General features: G+C 33.8%; 2 protein-coding genes across 3 annotated transcripts in view; both read left to right on the top strand.

The window, feature by feature from the left end:
* The window catches only part of LOC143243067 (solute carrier family 22 member 3-like), a 136,908-nt gene extending 133,979 nt beyond the window's left edge, over window positions 1-2,929 (top strand). Inside the window, exon 5 of the mRNA XM_076486803.1 lies at window positions 2,794-2,929. The gene's annotated coding sequence lies outside the window, so the exon portion shown is untranslated. The remainder of the gene's footprint in view (window positions 1-2,793) is intronic.
* LOC143243066 (solute carrier family 22 member 4-like) lies at window positions 92-18,079 on the top strand. 2 transcript variants are annotated; one of them, XM_076486800.1, is made up of 4 exons: window positions 92-1,994; window positions 2,779-2,947; window positions 6,271-6,418; window positions 17,810-18,079. In XM_076486800.1, the coding sequence occupies exons 1-4, from the start codon at window positions 1,721-1,723 to the stop codon at window positions 17,819-17,821; spliced, it is 603 nt and encodes a 200-aa protein (XP_076342915.1). In that variant the 5' UTR covers window positions 92-1,720; the 3' UTR covers window positions 17,822-18,079. The 2 variants fall into 2 exon arrangements, with proteins under 2 accessions (XP_076342915.1, XP_076342916.1); XM_076486801.1 differs by lacking the exon at window positions 17,810-18,079 and having other exon boundaries at window positions 1,842-1,994; window positions 6,271-6,482.
* Window positions 18,080-20,287: the final 2,208 nt, after the last annotated feature.

The raw sequence follows: 20,287 nt of genomic DNA, 5'->3' as shown, positions 1-20,287 counted from the left end.
ACATAATCTCACACTGATACAACTTTTGATAGCTAGTGACATTTTTCAGATATCTGACATTCATATTGATAAAATTATAAGTAAGTACATTTCATGCAACATTCTCTCGCATAGATAAAACTGGTAGCTAGAGGCGTTACTAAGATATATGATATACTGTCTGATACTAACAGATATGGACATTTAATAGAACATTCATTCACTGATATAACTCTGACAGCTGAGGACTTTTTCTGACATTTTCCCACACTGATGTAACTTGTTTTAACTGCTAGTTAGATTCTTCAGTGCTACTACAATAATGTTTTATGATGGCTGAAACTTTCCACATCTATATTATTAAATGGGTTTGTTAGTTGTTACAAATTTAAAAAAATTAAGATAACCACAGATGATGGCAACATTTCTAGATAACCATATTTGTTATTATATTGCCTCAAGGATAGTGAGATTTCTGCCATTAATTACTTATTTATTTGGATAATTATTTGCTTATTGTTCTTGAAAGAGGTAAGATGTTTATTTGGACATTGTTTTTGTCTGCTATTGTTTATTTATTCATATTGTTTGTTTATTGTTTGGTAAAAGAAGCCATTATCTCTTATTTACGTGAATATTATTTTCGACTCAATGTTTCGGAATCCGTACTTACATTACTAGGTTTCAAGCCAGAGATATTAACAATCTTACATTAACAGTAAAGCTACCATATATACGGTGATTTCTTTACAAATGTTACCTAAGATTGGCTCTGTTCAATTTCTTTACTTGACTCTCGTCTACACAAGATGGAATACGGTTGTTGTATATACAGGTTGGATATTAACAATCTTACATTAACAGTAAAGCTACCATATATACGGTGATTTCTTTACAAATGTTACCTTAGATTGGCTCTGTTCAATTTCTTTACTTGACTCTCGTCTACACAAGATGGAATACGGTTGTTGTATATACAGGTTGGATACTTGAATTTGTCAAAGGCTTTTTCTTTGATTGAAGTGTTTTAACGTTTGTTGGCCAGACAGTTGTTTGTTCATGAAGGATAAGACTGTTCTTTATACTGTTGTTTATAGTTCACTCATTGTATCCATATTTGAATCTGTAAACAAGGAACATATTTTATTTATTGCAACATCCGACATTTTTGTAAGTCTTAAAATTCCCATATTTATGTTTTTATCTTGTTCCATGTGTGGTTTCTATGTTAATATATTTAACTGTGACATAGTAGCTTTCTTCTTAAGTGTTTTCCTGAATCATTTCGGAAAATCATTATTCATAGATTTTTACTGTAACGTTGTCAATAAACGTATATGTAAAGTTTGAAAAATCCACTGTTAACAAAATGTATGTAATCGCTTCTTTCCTTCAAAATTATATTTAACATTCGTCATTTTCTTCAGATTTAACGATAACGTTCTCAGATAGTTTGAAATCGATGAAGTGTCATTTTTAGTTATTTATTTTTAACATTAATGATCTTCAAGTAACTTTACTTCAAACAGTGTTACTTTTACTGATTCTAGGCTGATTTTTTTAAAATAAAAATGTTTATTGCAACTCCATTTTGATCCATTAGTTTTCTAATTTGTTAAAAAAATTAAATATAATACAATAAAGGTTTCACAATTAACTTTTTTAGATGACTTCTCGCTAAGTTTTCGATCCTTTGCTTTTTGTCATAATATATAGACAAGAACATTCTGTTTACTATTTCATGGTTCACATGTTGTATCATTATATATGGGTAAAATTCATTCAACGTTTTTTCTATTCATCGATGAGTTGTATTTATATTATATGGACAAGAAACGAGTTTTATGTTTTTTTCTTAAGATTCGGCCGCCGACCAATCATTTTATTAAGCATAGCAACAGGGTCTTTGTCTGGAATCTTATGCGCATTATCACCAAGTTTTATAATTTTCGTTATTTTGAGATTCTTTGTAGCCTTGGGCGTGACTGGCATTGTAACTTCTTCATTCGTTTTATGTAAGTACCAATTTCTATATCTAGATTTTAGATCTTAACAAGTGGCACTGGGTAACTTCTAAGTGTTTAAAATTTAGCCCAGTCTATATTTAGATCATCAATCCTGTTAAACGTTTTCAGTCCACATTGCAGACTCTTCTGTACAGAGATATCTAAATATATTTCTTTTTTTATCTTGTTTCGTGGAAGACCTTGAAGGCGTGTCAAAAGTTATTAATCAATGCCGACTACAGGGAGTAGTTAGATTTAATATTATGAAGAAAAATATATTTATTAAACGTCTACGGTATAATGGATAATAGTTTAAAAATGACCGCAAACATTCATGTAACAGTTATTACAGATATGGAAAAGTTGTTGTATTTTTAAATTTTAAAAACTTTCAGATGAAAACAAATGTTGTTCGAACAACATTTTAACTTAAGAACTGTAATATCTATTTCAAAAATCTCTTACTTTCAACGAACTTTTACAGACGAGTTTCACACAAAATTTTAGGTGATGAGAGAAAAGATTCAAATTCCTTTTCTCTCTTAATCATAATATACAGTAAATTATATAAAAGATGGCTAGTTCGTTACGACAATAGTAAATTATCGTGTAGTTAATTCCTTATTGTTAGATTGTGGAATTCCAAATATTGTTTATTTAAAAGTTGTATTACTTTTCAAAAGATGTTCTTCCAAAGTTTCTAATTAAACAAAGATAAACAGTTTAATTTCTATCGTTATTTTCAAGGAATATTGTGTTAGTCTGGCCTACAGTGAAATATATTTCTCTTTAGTAATGAAAATTATAGATCAAAGCCAGAGATCGACACTGGGAATAGCTTTTCAGATGGGATGGGCTGTTGGCTTTTTAACCCTTAGTGTATTGGCCTGGTTTATTAGAGACTGGACATACCTTCAACTGAGCATCAGCGTACCACTGTTAGCTTTAGCCGGACACTGGTGGTGAGTATTTTCTTTACCTTATCAACTTCAAACGTTATTCTTGTAGACACAGAGGACGGCGAGGTAGAAGCATACAAAATACAAAATTCACTTTATATTTTCGTATTGTAATTTCTCAAAACAGAACTCGAGATTTTAGTATCATTTGAAATATTGTTATTATACAATTTCTAGATGCTTATACATAAGTAGATATATACATCATTACATTATACGAAGTACATTATTTCTTCATTATCCACATTGTACTAATGCAGCTTATACATAAGTAGATATATACATCATTACATTATACGAAGTACATAAGTAGATATATACATCATTACATTATACGAAGTACATCATTTCTTCATTATCCACATTGTACTAATGCAGCTTTCAAGAAACTCTTACAAGTAACTATGTACATAAAATGAATTTTGTGAACCTGGCTTATGCGTCGCTGTTGTAAACCGAATTTATGCTAATTATCTTTCTATATTTCCATCTGAGGATGGTGTTTTGTGTTTATTTGTTTTACTGTCCTCTGTGCGAAACTGTTTTTTTTTCTTGCCAGCCCTTGAGTTTTAACATTTACACATGATATTTTATAGGAAACATTCTGATTTCTTTCCTTGAAAGATTATATAACATGACATTTTCTTGTTAGCTATCAACCCTTTTAGAAGGGGTTAGGTATCCAATAAGAGGCTCAATATGTTGTTTTTATACATAGAGATGGATATCTATTCGTATAATAAACCTTCTACTATAGAGTGTAAAAAGTTTGATTACTCCACTTAGTGGTAAACCTGCGAACTAAAAAAGAAACCAAAAACATTTCGATATTCGTAGTGAGCACAGCACACTGGCTAGGTTTGTTTTTAATGATAAACAATTTACTAGTATTTATAATATACTTTTTTATATGTAGACCAAAGGTTAAAACTAAATCTTGCATGTATACCGAATATACTTCTTTTCTTGTCTATATTTTTATAAATTAGATTGCTACTGCTTTCTCTTTTATATATAAATCACTGCTTCTTTGTCACTCTTTAAGTGACCTCACTGGTAAGTTTGTAGATTTATTTTGGATTCGACTTTCTTGTGCATAAAATTGGACACGAAGGTTGTTTATTTTTCCATTTACTCTTTTTCACTTTTTGTTTTCTATTCATTGTATCACAGTGAATAGATTTGTCATTTATTTTGGTAGTTTTATTTCTCCATAAGCATACGTTTCTTACATTTTACGTAATATAATTCTATCTCTTCTTAACTAATTTTCTTAGTATTGGGATATGACATGGCCTGGTGGTTAGGGCGCTCAACTCACAATCTAAGGGGGTTGAAGGATCAAATCCTCTTCACAGAATATGCTCGTCCTTTCATCCGTGATGCCATTATAATTTGACGTTCAATCCCGCTATATATTTGTAAAATAATAACCCAGAAGTGTACAGCGAGTTATATAGCCTAGCTGTTTTCCATCTAATCTGTCACTCATAAAGTAAGGACTGTTAGTGCAAAAAATTTTAAACAAAATAGACCTCAGTTGTTATATTTTTCATTCAATTAATTCCCACTTGTTCCTTTTTTTTCCCTCATGTTTCGGCCTAGCATGGCCAGGTTGACATAACGCTGGACTCGCCCTTTCAGCTGTGGGAAGGTTATGTGTTTCAATCAATTCCACTATTCGTTGGTAAAAGAACAGCCCGACACTTGGCAGTGGGTGGTGATGACTGTTTGCCTTCTTTCACGCTAAAATAGGGACAGATAGCACTGATGTGGCTTTGCGCGCGAAATTCAAAACCAAACTAAATGCTTTCTTTCGTTAGTTCCATCTGGTTTTCCTTTTCTCTCTACTCTTAGTTTCCCATTTTTCCTCTTAATTCCTTCTTCCTTCTAATGGTTTTCCTAGCTAACTTGTTTTGTGTCTCGCTGATTATTAATGAACATGCATAGATACTCACTTTTTCAGGATAATATATATTATAGACAGCTGATGTGGGAATAGAAAACCTTTTGTTATTTTCAAATAATGTTTCAACCTCCTATGGTCAACATCAGGTTGAGAACAATATTTTAAAACGTTGATCACGTACCGTCGAGTCGACAGTAATGATAGGTGTAATATGGTAGTTAATATTAAAGTTCTTTCTTCGTTATTCATTTCTCGCTCCATGAATTTCTCGTCTCATTCTCAACATAACTTGTTACATTATTTTATTTCTGTTTCGGCTCATTCATATTATAACTTGTTACCTACTATATTTTTGTCTCTACACTGTTCTGTTTCTCACTCAACTTGAATGTTTATTTTTTTTTCCTTTAAACAAAAAAATGGCCCGATTAATATCCCAGAATGTGAAATAGTGGATTAAATTTCGCGTCCATTAGCAAAAAACGACAAAAATCGGACATTCCAACATGATTACATCAGAACGTTAAAATAGTGAAAGCTAATTACTACTGTTTAGTTATGGTAGCCTTGTCGATGGATTCCACTTACCAGATCATTTTTAAGTTCTCTGGTCTATTGCATCAAAATTATGGGTGATTAGCAAGTATATCTCTTGAATATCAAAAAACAAATTCATCAAAATCTTTTTACTTTATAATATAGGTATCTAAATTTACTTTTATTATAATATCAGTCATAAGTTATTTTTATTATAACACAAGTTTTCCAAAATTCTTTGTTCTATTATAATACAATAAATTTTTTGTTTTGAATTAAGCACAAAGCTACACAATGGGCTATCTGTGCTAATACAATAAATAATAAGTTGTTTTGTTTATTTTATAATGACATCGATACTAATTATTTTTATATTATAAGAACAGTATGACTTTTATTTTCAATATATTGCAATGTCATGTAATTTATTTTTCACATATTAGTACTTTAATTTTGGCTTATTTCTGTTTTCCTTTTTCATCATTGAGTTTGTCCGTTATTAAAGCTATAAAATTTTAATCCAATGGTTCATAACTCGCCTTCTCTGCAATACACACAGTACTGCTCTTTCGTTTTTTGTAATAAAGTAAAATCCCAATAGGTCAAACAAGAATAGACAAAGAATTAAAAATTAGCGACGACATTTTGCAGATACCTTTTGTGCAACTTTACATGAAATTTTAAAATATAAACATCTCACTCTTTGTATTTGGATACAATCATTGGTATTGGTTTAACTTTTCTCTTATATTTCATCTTTTTATAATAAGTATTCTAAGCGATAGAGAGTGAAAGAGATGTTGATAAATTCAATGGCATACATTTTCGTTTTCAAGGATATAGTTCCTTTTTTGTTTATTCACAATTTTTTATGTTTTAGGCTTCTTCCCGAATCTCCTCGTTTCTTATTGTCTCACCGAAGATTCCAAGAGGCGGAACACGAGTTACAGAAAGCTTTGATAACAAATGGAAAAGATCCTTCAAACCTACCGTCGATCATGTCCAAACTGGTTGAAAATGTGGAGAATGTAATTGTCTACGCGTTTCAATGTCAATCATAACTAACATAATAAAATATCCTTTGGAAATTAGCGTGCAGATTTTAGCATATTGCCTTGAGTTAGGTTAGAAATATGAGTAGTGACATTTAAAACCCCTTCAAAATTATGCTTGTTTGTTTTGGAATTTCGCACAAAGCTACTCGAGGGCTATCTGTGCTAGCTGTCCCTAATTTAGCAGTGTAAGATTAGAGGGAAGGCAACTAGTCATCACCACCCACCGCCAACTCTTGGGCTACTCTTTTACCAACGAATAGTGGGATTGACTGTAACATTATACACCCCCACGGCTGGGAGGGCGAGCATGTTTAGCGCGACGCGGGCGCGAACCCGCGACCCTCGGATTACGAGTCGCACGCCTTACGCGCTTGGCCATGCCAGGCCCAAAATTATGCTTGAAGATATGGTTGCGGCGACTTTTGTTTCATTGATATTTGGATTTCACAAAGTATATTAATTGCCTTTCGGCCCGGCATCGCCAGGTGGGTTAAGGCGTTCGACTCGTAATCTGATGGTCGCGGGTTCGAATCCTGGTCGCATCAAATATGCTCGCCCTTTCAACCGTGAGGGCGTTATAATGTGACGGTCAATTCCACTATTCGTTGGTAATAGAGTAGCCCAAGAGTTGGCGGTGGGTGGTGATGACTAGCTGCCTTCCCTCTAGTCTTACACTGCTAAATTAGGGACGGCTAGCACAGATAGCCCTCGAGTTGCTTTGTGCGAAATTCCAAAACAAATAAACAAACAAACTCTATGAGTGGATTTTCTCGTCAAAACGGATTATTCATTCAACAATACTTCTACACCATTAATGAGGTCATTTTGGCTTATATTTAACAGTCCAGTAACAAACACTCAATTTTTCTAAAATGAAGTTGAATAATGGATCACATAATTGCCTCGGTTAGCAGACTCGAGTAAATAATAATGACCACTAAATGCTAATTGTTGTTCATCCAAGTAGCATACTATCTCGATTGCACATTTATTTGATGTTGACTATTTAGTTGGAATTCAATCCGTGATTTTCCAAATCTAGCTACAGTTGAAAATACACTGCTGGCCAAAATCTTAAGATCAATAAACATAAAGAAAAAATATGCATTTTGCCTTGTTAGACTCAACCACTCATTTGATTAGAGCTTCAAAAGATGAAAATAACAAAAGGGAAAATAAAAAAACAACTTTTTTTAGCATTTAATAGGGAAAATGTGAACACTATGAAATTAGCCTAAATACTAACTGGCGAAAAGTTGAAGACCATACTGAAACGAAGCGTTAATCGGTAAACACGTAACGAAATTTAGTCGTTTGTGTTCAAGCATTAGCGTTGTCAACATCTACCACTGACGTCTCCTGTGTTACTTTGGGTAAAAACATGGCAAAGACTAAAAAGTTAACAGAGTTTGAATGTGGCAGAATTGTCGAGCTTCAAAAGTAAGGTCTCTTTCAATGTGCCATCGCTGGTGAGATTGGGTGTAGTAAAACTGCTGTTGCAAATTTCTAAAAGACCCTGAGAATTTCAAGTAGTCAGCCCAAGAAAATTTCTCCGGCATTGAGCAGGAGGATTCGACGGGTTGTCCGGCAAGACACCAGTCGATCGTCGAACCAGATTAAGGCCCTTACGGACGCAAAATGCAGCTCAAGAACAATAAGACAGCATCTACGAGAGAAAGGTTTTAAAAACCGTAAATGTCTTCAAAGCCTACGCTTCCTTCCACATCACGAAACAGCTCGGTTAAACTTTGCTGAAAAAGCACCAAACATGAAACGTAGAAAAGTGATCGAAAACTGAACCTGGATGGCATCCAACATTACTGGCATGATAAGGATATCTCACTGGAGACATTTTTTTACACGATACAGTGGAGGAGGTTCCATCATGATCTGGGGTGCTTTCTCCTTCCATGGAACAATGGAGCTTCAGGTTATACAGGGGCATTAAACAGCAGCTGGCTACAATGGCATGTTGGAGAGAGCTTATCCTTATTGACCGAAAGCCCTCGCTTGTGTGGAAATGACTGGATCTTTCAAGCAGAACAATGCTACAATCCACAATGTCCCGAAGACCAAGGACTTTTTCACGGCAAATAACGTGATTCTTTTGGACCATCCAGCGTGTTCGCCCAAACTGAACTCCATTGAAAATGGTGGGGGTGAATGGCAAGGGAAGTCTCTAGAAATGGACGTCAATTCCAAACAGTGCATGATCTTCGTGAAGCCATCTTCACCACTTGGAATAACATTCCAGCCAGCCTTCTGCAAATGCTTATATGGACCATGCCAAAGCGAAGGTTTGAAGCTATTCGCAATGACAGCCGTGCAACACACTACTGAGGCCTTGTTGGGCATTTCTTACCTTGTTTAGGACTTCATTTTGGTATAGTGTTAAACTTTTGACCAGCTTGTATTTAGGCTATTTTCATAGTGTTCACACGTTCCTTATTAAATGCTGAAAAAGTATTTTATTTTTATTTTCCCTTTTCTTTCATCTTTCGAAGCTCTAGTCAAATAAGTGATTGAGTCTAACAAAGAAAAATGCATATTTTTTCTTTATATTCATTGGCTTTAAGATTTTGGCCACCAGTGTATATGAGTTGAAGAATCTTCATGTATATTAATTAAATCATCAGATCCACTTGAGTTCCATATCCAAAATTCACTGTTAAACAATAAGCAGAAACGTTTCTGTAAGTTTGGACAAGCATTTATCTAAGATGTTCTGTCACGTTGGTTTACATTGAATTTTCGAGCACACTGCTTTGTTCTTCCAGTCAGACTTAAAGCCAGCTACAACCTATCATTTCTGATGATATTTTCTTTATCACTAAAACACTTTGTACCACACTTGTTTACTAATAAGCTTTCAATGATATAGTTACAATCTTTCCTATTATCTTTTGAATCCATTTTCAAAGCTCAATGGTGACACTTCAAGAAATATTATGCATACAAATAATAACAGTATCATTGAATATAGTGCTCCAAGCACCTGCACATCACTTGACAATCGCTAGGTAACAAACGAGCGCAAATTCATTATTATATTTCATTTTCTTATTGTACATTTTAATTTATAAAATAGTAAGTACGAAACGCTGGCCTGGCATGGCCAAGCGCGTAAGGCATGCGACTCGTAATCCGAAAGTCGCGGGTTCGCGCCCGCGTCGCGCTGAACATGCTCGCCCTCCCAGCCGTGGGGGCGTATAATGTGACGGTCAATCCCACTATTCGTTGGTAAAAGAGTAGCCCAAGAGTTGGCGGTGGGTGGTGATGACTAGCTGCCTTCCCTCTAGTCTAACACTGCTAAATTAGGGACGGCTAGCACAGATAGCCCTCGAGTAGCTTTGTGCGAAATTCCAAAACAAACAAACGAAACGCTAGCTTATTTATAAATTATTTATTTCGGTTAAATTTTTCAGTGATTTAAATAAGTTAATATATAGACTATAAATTGTCAATACGCTCCAATTTTGCGTGGCCTATCGTAGCCAGGTGGATTAAGGCGTTCGATTCGTAGAGGGTCACGGATTAACATCCCCGTCGCACCAAACATACTCGCCCTTTCAGCCTAAGGAGCGTATAACGTGACGGTCAATTCCACTATTCGTTGGTAAAAGAGTAACCCAAGAGTTGGCGGTGGGTGGTGATGACAAACTGCCTTCTCTCTACTCTTACACTGCTAAATTATGGACAACTGGCGCAGAAATCCCATGAGTAGCTTTGCGCGAAATTGGAAAACTAACAAACACATCTAATTTTGCGTACATTTTCAAGTAAGATGAAGTCGTAATTGTTTCCTTTATGCCACAGAAGAAGTTAATATAACATTCAAGATATGTTTTTTTTAAATACAAGTATGAATTTGAAATTTATTATTTAGAAAATTATTCGTATAAGAAGTATTTTATACTTTAAAGAATATATTACGTAACAAAAGTGTTTTTCGTCAGAATAAACTAAAACAAAAGAGGAACCTTTTTGCGGGTTGTAGTCCAGATTCTACCCAGCAGCACTTTCGCCCATATAAGGTGATTACTGATACGTACGGTATAGTAGATTGTTTCCGTATGAATCAATTTCAAGTCAATACGTCATATTTAGCTGATACTTAAAAATTAATTTTTTTGTAAACACATATTTGGAAAGCACTTCTTCCCTTGAGGAGATTTACTGCTTGTACACATAACATGGTAAATGTTCATTGGCCCGGCATGGCCAGGTGGATAAGGTACTCGACTCGTAATCTGAGGGTCGCGGGTTCGAATTCCCGTCGCACCAAACATGCTCGCCCTTTCAGCCGTGAGAGCGTTATAACGTAACGGCCAATCCCACCATTCGTTGGTAAAAGAGTAGTCCAAGAGTTGGCGGTGGGTGACGATGACTAGCTGCCTTCCCTCTAGCCGTACACTGTTAAATTAGGGGCGACTAGCGCAGATAGCCCTTGAGCAGCTGTGCGTGAAATTCAGAACAAACCAAAACCAATTCTTCTTGTAATAAACAACTCCAGTAAGGCTCAGAAAGTATCATACTGTGTAGTATAGAAAATTAGTAAACAGAGTGTTGAGTTATTTTAAGTTTATTTTGAATATACAAATCAGAATATCACGTGACTACCACAACCAATGTGATATCGCAGTACAACAGCATCAATTGCAAATGTATTTTGGCATTTTTTTTGCCTTTTCACAGGTTGTGTGATGTCATCTAAACTATAATCTTTTAGTTAGCACATGTTGCAGGCGAAAAATATTGATATATTCAGATCACAAAGATGTGTTCAGGTCTGGTATTTACAACTTCCATGACAAGAACATGCACTCGGCGCCTTTCGAAAACAAAGGAATATTTATGAACTTGGAGCACCAGGACTATTCAAAAAGAAACATGGAACAAATATTAACCATCCATGGAAAGCAAAGTCTCATAACAAATGTCAAAAATAACAGTACACACCATATTCAAGAATGATGTCCATTTAGAAAAGTGACGTGGGACTGGCATGGCCTAGCGCGTTAAGGCGTGCGCTTCGTAATCTGAGGGTCGCGGGTTCGCGCCAATCATCCTCGCCCTCCCAGCCGTGGGGGCGTTATAAAGTGTCGGTCAATGCCACTATTCGTTGGTAAAAGAGTAGTCCAAGAGTTGGCGGTGAGTGGTGATGACTAGCTGCCTTCCTTCTAGTCTTATACTCCTAAATTAGGGACGGCTAGCACAAATAGCCCTCGAGTAGCTTTGTGCGAAATTCCAAAACAAACAAACAAGTATCATATCTTAAAGCAGCTGGGATGGGTATTCGCACTGTTCCATACAAAGACATGTTGGTAAAGTCGTTATGTCAACACACAAGGGGGTTTTGTATAATCACACTGCTGAAGCAGGTGCTGGAAAACCATAATCTACATTCACTGTATAACTTATGGAAAACCTGGAAGTGGGACCAGTGAACTTTGGAAATGATTGCCGTATGATTGAGTATATTGCAGTGTATACCACATCAGAAGGCTGTTATCAATATGCACAGTTGTCAGATAGAGCATGACCAGACATAGTGAGGCTAATCATTTTAAAATAGCATACGCAACCTTCGTATTATAGTAGAAATTATAATCCTTATATTCCTGAAAGACACTAAAATGGCGTTACATAAGAAACATTTAATGTTGAAACTTAAACTGTTGTGATGTCAGTAAAACGTGCACATGCTGAGAGGGCGAGCATGTTTGGTGTGACAGGGATTTGAACTCGCGACACTCAGATTACTTCCCAACTCCTCTGAGATAGGCAATTAGCAACTTACCTTGCAAGTATTGTGCTTACTGTTTTCATTATGTTGTTTCTTGTTATAAATAACAATTTTCCATCTTTTCTTGACTTTTGCCATGGTAAGATTTCACGTTTTAATTGATTCACAATGTAGTGCTCCATATTCGTATTTTTTTATAATATCATAACTTTCTAATCTAATCTTGGATGAATAACCATCAAATGCCTCTACTTTCTAAATATATAAAAAACAGGAAAAGTGACAATTACACCCATCACATCTATATCTGATATGTAGTAGTCTCGTACATTTTATACAAGGGTAGGTAGAATAAATGATTTAAGTGATTGATTACCTACCATATATTTTCTTGTATTAATAAGAAGGGCAAATTACATTTTTTGTATCATTTTATTTGCAACTTAAGAATAAACTACCATTTTTATGTTAAAATCATGGACAATACTGATGAAACTGTGACAGACCAATATCTTTGTATCTAACAGCCAAGTGTGTGTTTATGTATCTGTCTATAATATTTTGTATCTCCTGAACTGTTTAATGTAGAAATAAAAAGTGTATCAAATTGTTTATTTTCAAAGGTACGTTACAAGAAAATTTAATTATTTTGCAATTCCTTAAAATTTCATATCAATATTAACATTAATCCATTAACCTTTATGTGCACTGAATGGGCAGTGAAAAACACCAATAAGAATAAAAGTATTTATTTTTGGAAGAAAATTTCATAGCTTGCACACCATCACAGCTTGTACACCATTCCAAAGGATGAGATTAAATGCCCATTTTATATTCATTCCTCACTAATTTTAGGGAAATTAGCATCTATTCAATAGCATCTATTAGTATGATAATAAACCCATGAGATGATACCCTAAGAATGAACCACAGAATCTCTCCACACCAAAGGAAAAGGAGAGCTAATCAGACCTTTGGCAACAGAAATTAGCTGAACTCAAAAAGTGAAAGTCAGTCAAGAAAATTCCATTTGTTCTAATTAAATTAAGAAATTTGTTATCTGAAGAAACCAGTTCCCAAATTAATGGATTAATTTATGGAAATTCTCAAAATATTTTGATTAATACTGGTTCAACAGTTGACATTATTTGATCTTCTCTGATAATGAAGGTTAGGAAACTGCTTGTTTGGGTTCTGACATGCATGAGGTTCCAATAAGAGGAAAGTGGGAGTCATTCTCACTGTGGGAAACTTATCTACACAAATTGATGTAATGGTGATTGACATTGAGGAACGATACATATTAGGAATAGACTTCATTCAGAAACACATGTAATGTTAGACTATCTTTAGATTTGAATAGTTTTATTATTATATGAGATCAAGAAATCCTTGTGCAATACATGACATACCACTAGATGTTAAACTTCCAATGTTGAGAAGAGTGGAAGTGCAAGATAATTAAAACATCCAACCCAAAGTAGAACAAAGCATAAAGTTGATCCAGACCTAAGGTAAACTGTTGTGATCATGAGAGATATAGTCAACTGGGAAGTGTAAAGTTTCAGTTTGTTTTTAGTGAACTAACAGAGATATGGAAAGTATTGTAGATGCATCAGATATTAGCAAGTAATGACTTTTTATCATTATTTGTGAAGTTAGTCTGTGATGTATAACTGTGTTGTAGAAATGTAAAACTTACAGTTGGAAATATAAAATGCCTTTCTTATCATCAAGTGGAATGAACGTTGCATTCTTCTATTATGTAAACACTCAGAAAGTACCCACTCAATAATAGTAATCATTACAATAATTCAGGTTTATTTGCAGCAGGTAAAATTAATGAACCTCCCAGATTAAATGACACACATTTGTCATTGTGTTGCACAAGATAATATTCTTATGAAAACTTATACACTTTGAATGATTAGATCCTTGTGGGAATGTTTATGTTACTTGTTGGTGTATTTACATTGCATAAGGAAATATTTTAATGGAATTGTTCATGATTTATAAAATAAGATTATTTTAGATATGAGTTTTTTATGTGTCAATATGCATATTTTGGTGATATATGATAATGAGGATCAAAGATATATGTAAGGTTAGAATGGTTGGTGTCCCTCTAACAAATCTTAGAACTTTTGGGATAGTAAAGGCTAAGGTTTTGTTATGTTTCTTTGTTTATGTGAATAAATAAGATACGTTATCAATTTCCAATGTCTAATCTTTTAGACTTATGTGTAATAACTGCACTTGGTTCTACAAAAATACACTTTGTTATGGTGTTGGAGGAATTACTGTTTTCAGTACTATAGTGCTACTAATGATGATTCCAGTGCAGTTGAAAACAAAGGTAAAAAAAGAGGGTAAGTTGGGAATAATTTAGTTTTAACACAACAGAATTGATAAAATTGAAGAACTTAAACTGATAATTAAACCAAATACATCATGACACTATAAGTATCAAAATATAAAAATTCATCATACCATTTCCAATATAACTTACACGCATACAACTCATGATATGGTGTTTGTTCTTAGTGTTGCAATATAAAATATTTCTTGATAGCAGCACAGACTTTCACAATTAGTAGTAGTGATAAAACACATAATAGACTCCATGCTGCTAGCATTGAAATATGAAATGCACTTCGAATTTGGGTAAATTTGTGATGATGAGAAACCCACTTGAAGTAAAAATGTTTTATCCAGACAGCTGGTATGGGTATTAAAACTTTTGATTAAAATAAACTACAAAAGAACGTTTTGACCTTCTTAGGTCATCTTTAGGTTAACAAAGAGAGTTTGCAACTGACCGTTGCCAGGCATAAAGATATTGGGGTAAAGATACAACACAAAATACTCGGCATTGTTTTCATTTCAGTATAAAACACATTTCCTAATAATGTGGAATTCATGTATACTATGCATTTTCTACCTCTTTATTTCATACATGAATTGTTCAACATTTTGCATTACGTAGGTAAACTTGAAGTTTTCACATGACATGTGGACAAGAAGAACATTAAGTTGTTTTAATCCTGCTTACTTTTCTTCTTATGCATCCTTCAAAATATATGGATGGTATGACTATTGAGTATTCAGCTGAGATCAGGATGTCTCAAGATTACAACCTCCTTTACTTTTAAATATGAATAACCAATCAAATGGGTAACACTAGGAACTCTGGGTAATTGTATGTTACATATTCAGCTAAGATCAGGATGTCTCAAGATTACAACCTCCTTTACTTTTAAATATGAATAACCAATCAAATGGGTAACACTAGGAACTCTGGGTAATTGTATGTTACATATTCAGCTAAGATCAGGATGTCTCAAGATTACAACCTCCTTTACTTTTAAATATGAATAACCAATCAAATGGGTAACACAGGATGTCTCAAGATTACAACCTCCTTTACTTTTAAATATGAATAACCAATCAAAACTCTGGGTAATTATATGGAACTGTCTGTGTCAAATTTTATGTTACATATTCAGCTAAGATCAGGATGTCTCAAGATTACAACCTCCTTTACTTTTAAATATGAATAACCAATCAAATGGGTAACACTGGGAACTCTGGGTAATTATATGTTACATATTCAGCTAAGATCAGGATGTCTCAAGATTACAGCCTCCTTTACTTTTAAATATGAATAATCAATCAAATGAGTAACACAAGGAACTTTGTGTATTTTATGTTAATATTCAGTTACGATCAAGATGTCTCATGATTACAACCTCCTTTACTTTTAAATATGAATAACCAATCAAATGGATTACAATCCACTGGGAACTCTGGGTATGTTTTATATGTTACATATTCAGCTGAGATCAGGATGTCTCAAGATTACAACCTCCTTTACTTTTAAATATGAATAACCAATCAAATGGGTAACACTAGGAACCCTGGGTAATTGTATGTTACATATTCAGCTAAGATCAGGATGTCTCAAGATTACAACCTCCTTTACTTTTAAATATGAATAACCAATCAAATGGGTAACACGAGGAACTCTGGGTAATTATATATTTACATATTCAGCTAAGATCAGGATGTCTCAAGATTACAACCTCCTTTACTTTTAAATATGAATAACCAATCAAATGGTCTCAAGATTACAACCTCCTTTACTTTTGAATAACCAATCAAATGGGTAACACTGGGAACTCTGGGTAATTGTATGTTACATATTCAGCTAAGATCAGGATGTCTCAAGATTACAGCCTCCTTTACTTTTAAATATGAATAATCAATCAAATGAGTAACACAAGGAACTTTGTGTATTTTATGTTAATATTCAGCTACGATCAAGATGTTTCAAAATTACAACCTTTACTTTTTAATGGGAATAACCAATTAAATGGTTAACACTGGGAACTCTGGGTATTTTATGTTACATATACAGCTAAGATCAGGATGTCTCAAGATTACAACCTCCTTTACTTTTAAGTAGGAATAACCGATCAAATGGGTAACACTAGGAACTCTGGATAATTTTATGTTACATATTCAGCTCAGTCATTCTGGAATATTATATTTAGTTATGTGGTCAACCTGGAACTAATTCTTGAGAGAATGTAACCAGCCTGATCTATCCACCTCTTCACTAAAAGCAACTATCCATCATTTCAAAAACATAACTTCACACACACACAGTTAGTTTGTATTGTACGAATAAAAGTTATTTTAGTATATAATAAATATTGTGTTTAGTCAAATTTGTAGCACAAACTCAGTTTTCTGTGAAGGCACTCAGTATTACTTTGCAGTATATCTTGCCAAACTTCATGTTATATAGAGGGCCTATCTGATTTACTTTTTTTGGGAAATGGTTTTAGCTGAAAATACCACAATATCAGATAAAAATATATCAACACTGGTATTGAAACAACACAAGAGACCTTCCATCTTTTTAGTGTAATAGCATTGCAGTATATATCTATACACTCTGCTTAGCATTATATCTTACAGAGTTATATTTCAAATATTCCATATTTTATATTTCATAACAATTCTGTGGTTGAAAATGAAAACAGTAGAAAACTTTTTAATGAAATGGATACCAAATGCACTACTGTCACTTTCATTACAGTATTGTATACATTTTTATCTCACATAAATATGAAACAAACTTACTTCTTCGGGAATTACAGTAATGTGTGCATTAATATTTTGAGTAGAAAAAAAAGATTGTTTTATGAAGTCTTGAGTGGTTTTCAAACTTTCAAGTATATTCTTTCATTTTATTTCCAGTCGAAAAGTAGCTCTTATTAGTACTGTGTATTCATGATGTTTATTACATGTGCTATAAAGACTTTTTTCTTAGTTCAGACAGAGATTCAGTGAAATATAGTTGAGTGTGGTATTAGAGTTTAATGGAGGTAAATTTGTGTGTAACCTGCCCACATTTTTCAAACACAAAAGTTAGGTAATAAACACGTACAAGTAATTGTTTGTTTGTTTTAAACCAACCAATCTTAGGGAAGAAATTATAGTTGTTTTATTGGTTTTAATTTATTGACCTTTATTCATCACTAATATCCTAAATTAACAGATAACAAAAAACATTGTAACAGATCTATCTTTTTTTTTTTTTTTTTTTACAGCCTTTCAGATAGTCTACGGTGACAACCCTGACAAACCTTATGGATATGAGAACCAAAGTGAAAAAGATCCACTACTTCGAACTTCTGAAGAACGTAAAGTTTAAGTTTCAACTTCAGTGGACTTGAAAAACTTGGTCTGTAGCTTGTTATTTACAAGTTTATTTTCATAAACAAATTACAGTTGTCACTTGTTGTTCAAATACTGACTGGTTTTTAACCTGATCATGTTTCTACATCAACTTTCATAACAATAAAATGGCAGAAAAGAAATCAGGGTTAGAGCCTGTGTATATATATTAACTATTAACACAGAATCAAATGATACATTGGAATGATTAATCAAGTAAATCCAATGAGCATCAGAATGACCCATGTACCCTATGTTCTATGTAAATCACAGCCTCTTAATTTTTGTCAGTTAAAATTCTAAGAAATGACAAAAAATAAATATAACAATTGAATTGTTCTAGGTCTAAGTTGAAATGAGAAAACTCATTAATTTATTTCTCAATAAGGAAGAGTGCTTCTGTCTGCAAAATTACTCTCTCCATTGGAACAACAACACATTATTTGACCACTGACTGATTCTACAATCTATTGATATTTTATAAATGCAATAATCAGGTTGTGGCAATTAACCATCCAGTAAATATGAAACTGTACAGTAACACTGTCAGGTTTTATGCATGTGTGGGCTGGATTCTGTTTTTTAAATGTATGTAACTCGTTGGCAATAAATTTCAGCAAAAGCAAACAGCACACAGTTTACTGTTCTAAAATAATATAATTGAAACAAATCAAACATGTATACAAATCTTTTTTTATGTTGTTGGTTATCATAGTTGTATCCAGAGTTTTAGCTAACTGTCTTTTTTTGTTGTTGTTAAAATCCACACAGTCTGGTTCATTTAGAACACAATATGACAAATTATTTCTCCTACTCTGTTATCACAATACAGTGTGATTAGTCACCACACTTGTATCCAGAGCTTTAAACTGTTGGATATTTTTGTCAAAGTCTACACAGTGTAGTTAAATTAGTTTAGAACACAGTGGGCATAATGTGGCATAATGGATTCAGATACAAACTGTCCAGAATGTGACTCCCTAAAGAAATCATTCACTAGATTTCTAACTTACTCGATTGAATCCCCGTCACACTAAACATGCTCGCCATTTCAGTTGTGGGGAATTATAATGTAACGGTTAAACCCGCTATTACTTGGTAAAATAGTAGCCCAAGAGTTGGCGGTGGGTGTTGATGACTAGTTGCCTTTCCTCTAGTCTTACACTGCTCCATTAGAAACCTCGTGTATCTCTGCGCGAAATTCAAAATAAACCAAACCAAACTGGAAGATAGGATCATCAGAGCCAATGCTGGGTAAAGCTACTCCAAGTGCTGCACAACAGAGGCGGGCGTCGCTTGGGGAAAAGTATTTGGCCTTACCGTTTTTATCATCTCTGTCAGCAACATACCACTTTTAAAAATTCAAAACATACCTTCTGTTCACAGTTCACAGATGACATTGCTATCTGGAAGTATGCTCCAAACTCAACAACGGCAACATACAATATATAAAACCACAAATCGAACAGTGTTACAATAAATGGAGAATTAAGATTAATGTTTAAAAAACACAAGACGTGTCATTAATAAAAACAGAGTTTTAACTCAGGATTTTACTCAACTGCACAATTGTATTTTAACTGTCATTTTTAGCATGTAAAGCCTCATATATACAGGCATAGTAACAAATGATCCAAAAAATGAAGAATATTCTAGTAAATACATTTATTTATCAATAAATTTTAATTTAAAAGTTAATTGAATATTGATATTTATCAGATTTATTGTGTTTGCCAACAAGATTGATACTTAAAATTTTCTTTCATGGCACAAGTGTATTTTAATGTACCAACAATGATACAATTTATAAGGGGCTGGCATGGCCAGGTGGATAAGGCACTCGACTCATAATCTGAGGGTGGCGGGTTTGAATCCCCGTCGCAATAAACATGCTCGCCCTCTTAAACGTAGGGACGTTATAATGTGACGATCAATCCCACTATTCATTGGTAAAATAGTTGCACAAGAGTTGGCATTGGAATGATGACTAGGTACCTTCCCTCTAGTCTTACACTACAACATTATGGACGGGTAGCGCAGATGGCGCTCCTGTAGCTTTTGTGCGAAATTCAAACCAACCAATTTATAATATTAGTTATTACAAATATTGATTTATATACAAAAGTTTTACAAGCAATACTGAATCTTTCATCTGGTCTGAAAATGAATATTTTATCAACGGTTCACGAAAACAAATTAATTCTATGTTAATATCGGTACACTTCACTTAACGGGTAAGCTGTCTCTCTCGCTTCTCACACGTGTGTTTTTCAGTGACGAAGACAGGCATTGTTTTCGTAAAAATATTAACTTCTGAAGTTAATTCTCTAAAGTTTAGCGGTTTGTAATGT

The sequence above is a fragment of the Tachypleus tridentatus genome, unplaced genomic scaffold (assembly GCF_004210375.1).
Source record: "Tachypleus tridentatus isolate NWPU-2018 unplaced genomic scaffold, ASM421037v1 Hic_cluster_2, whole genome shotgun sequence".
NCBI lineage: Eukaryota > Metazoa > Arthropoda > Merostomata > Xiphosura > Limulidae > Tachypleus > Tachypleus tridentatus.
Note: the sequence above shows the minus strand (reverse complement) of the source record. Positions and strands in the feature narration are given on the sequence as shown.

What these genes read in the sequence shown, in the direction of transcription:
- LOC143243066 (XM_076486800.1), top strand. Translation starts at nt 1,721, where the DNA reads ATGGTTCACATGTTGTATCATTATATATGGGTAAAATTCATTCAACGT. An exon ending in AACTTCTTCATTCGTTTTAT is followed by an intron (nt 1,995 to 2,778) that starts GTAAGTACCAAT and finishes ATTTCTCTTTAG; the next exon opens with TAATGAAAATTATAGATCAA. An exon ending in GCTTTAGCCGGACACTGGTG is followed by an intron (nt 2,948 to 6,270) that starts GTGAGTATTTTC and finishes TTTATGTTTTAG; the next exon opens with GCTTCTTCCCGAATCTCCTC.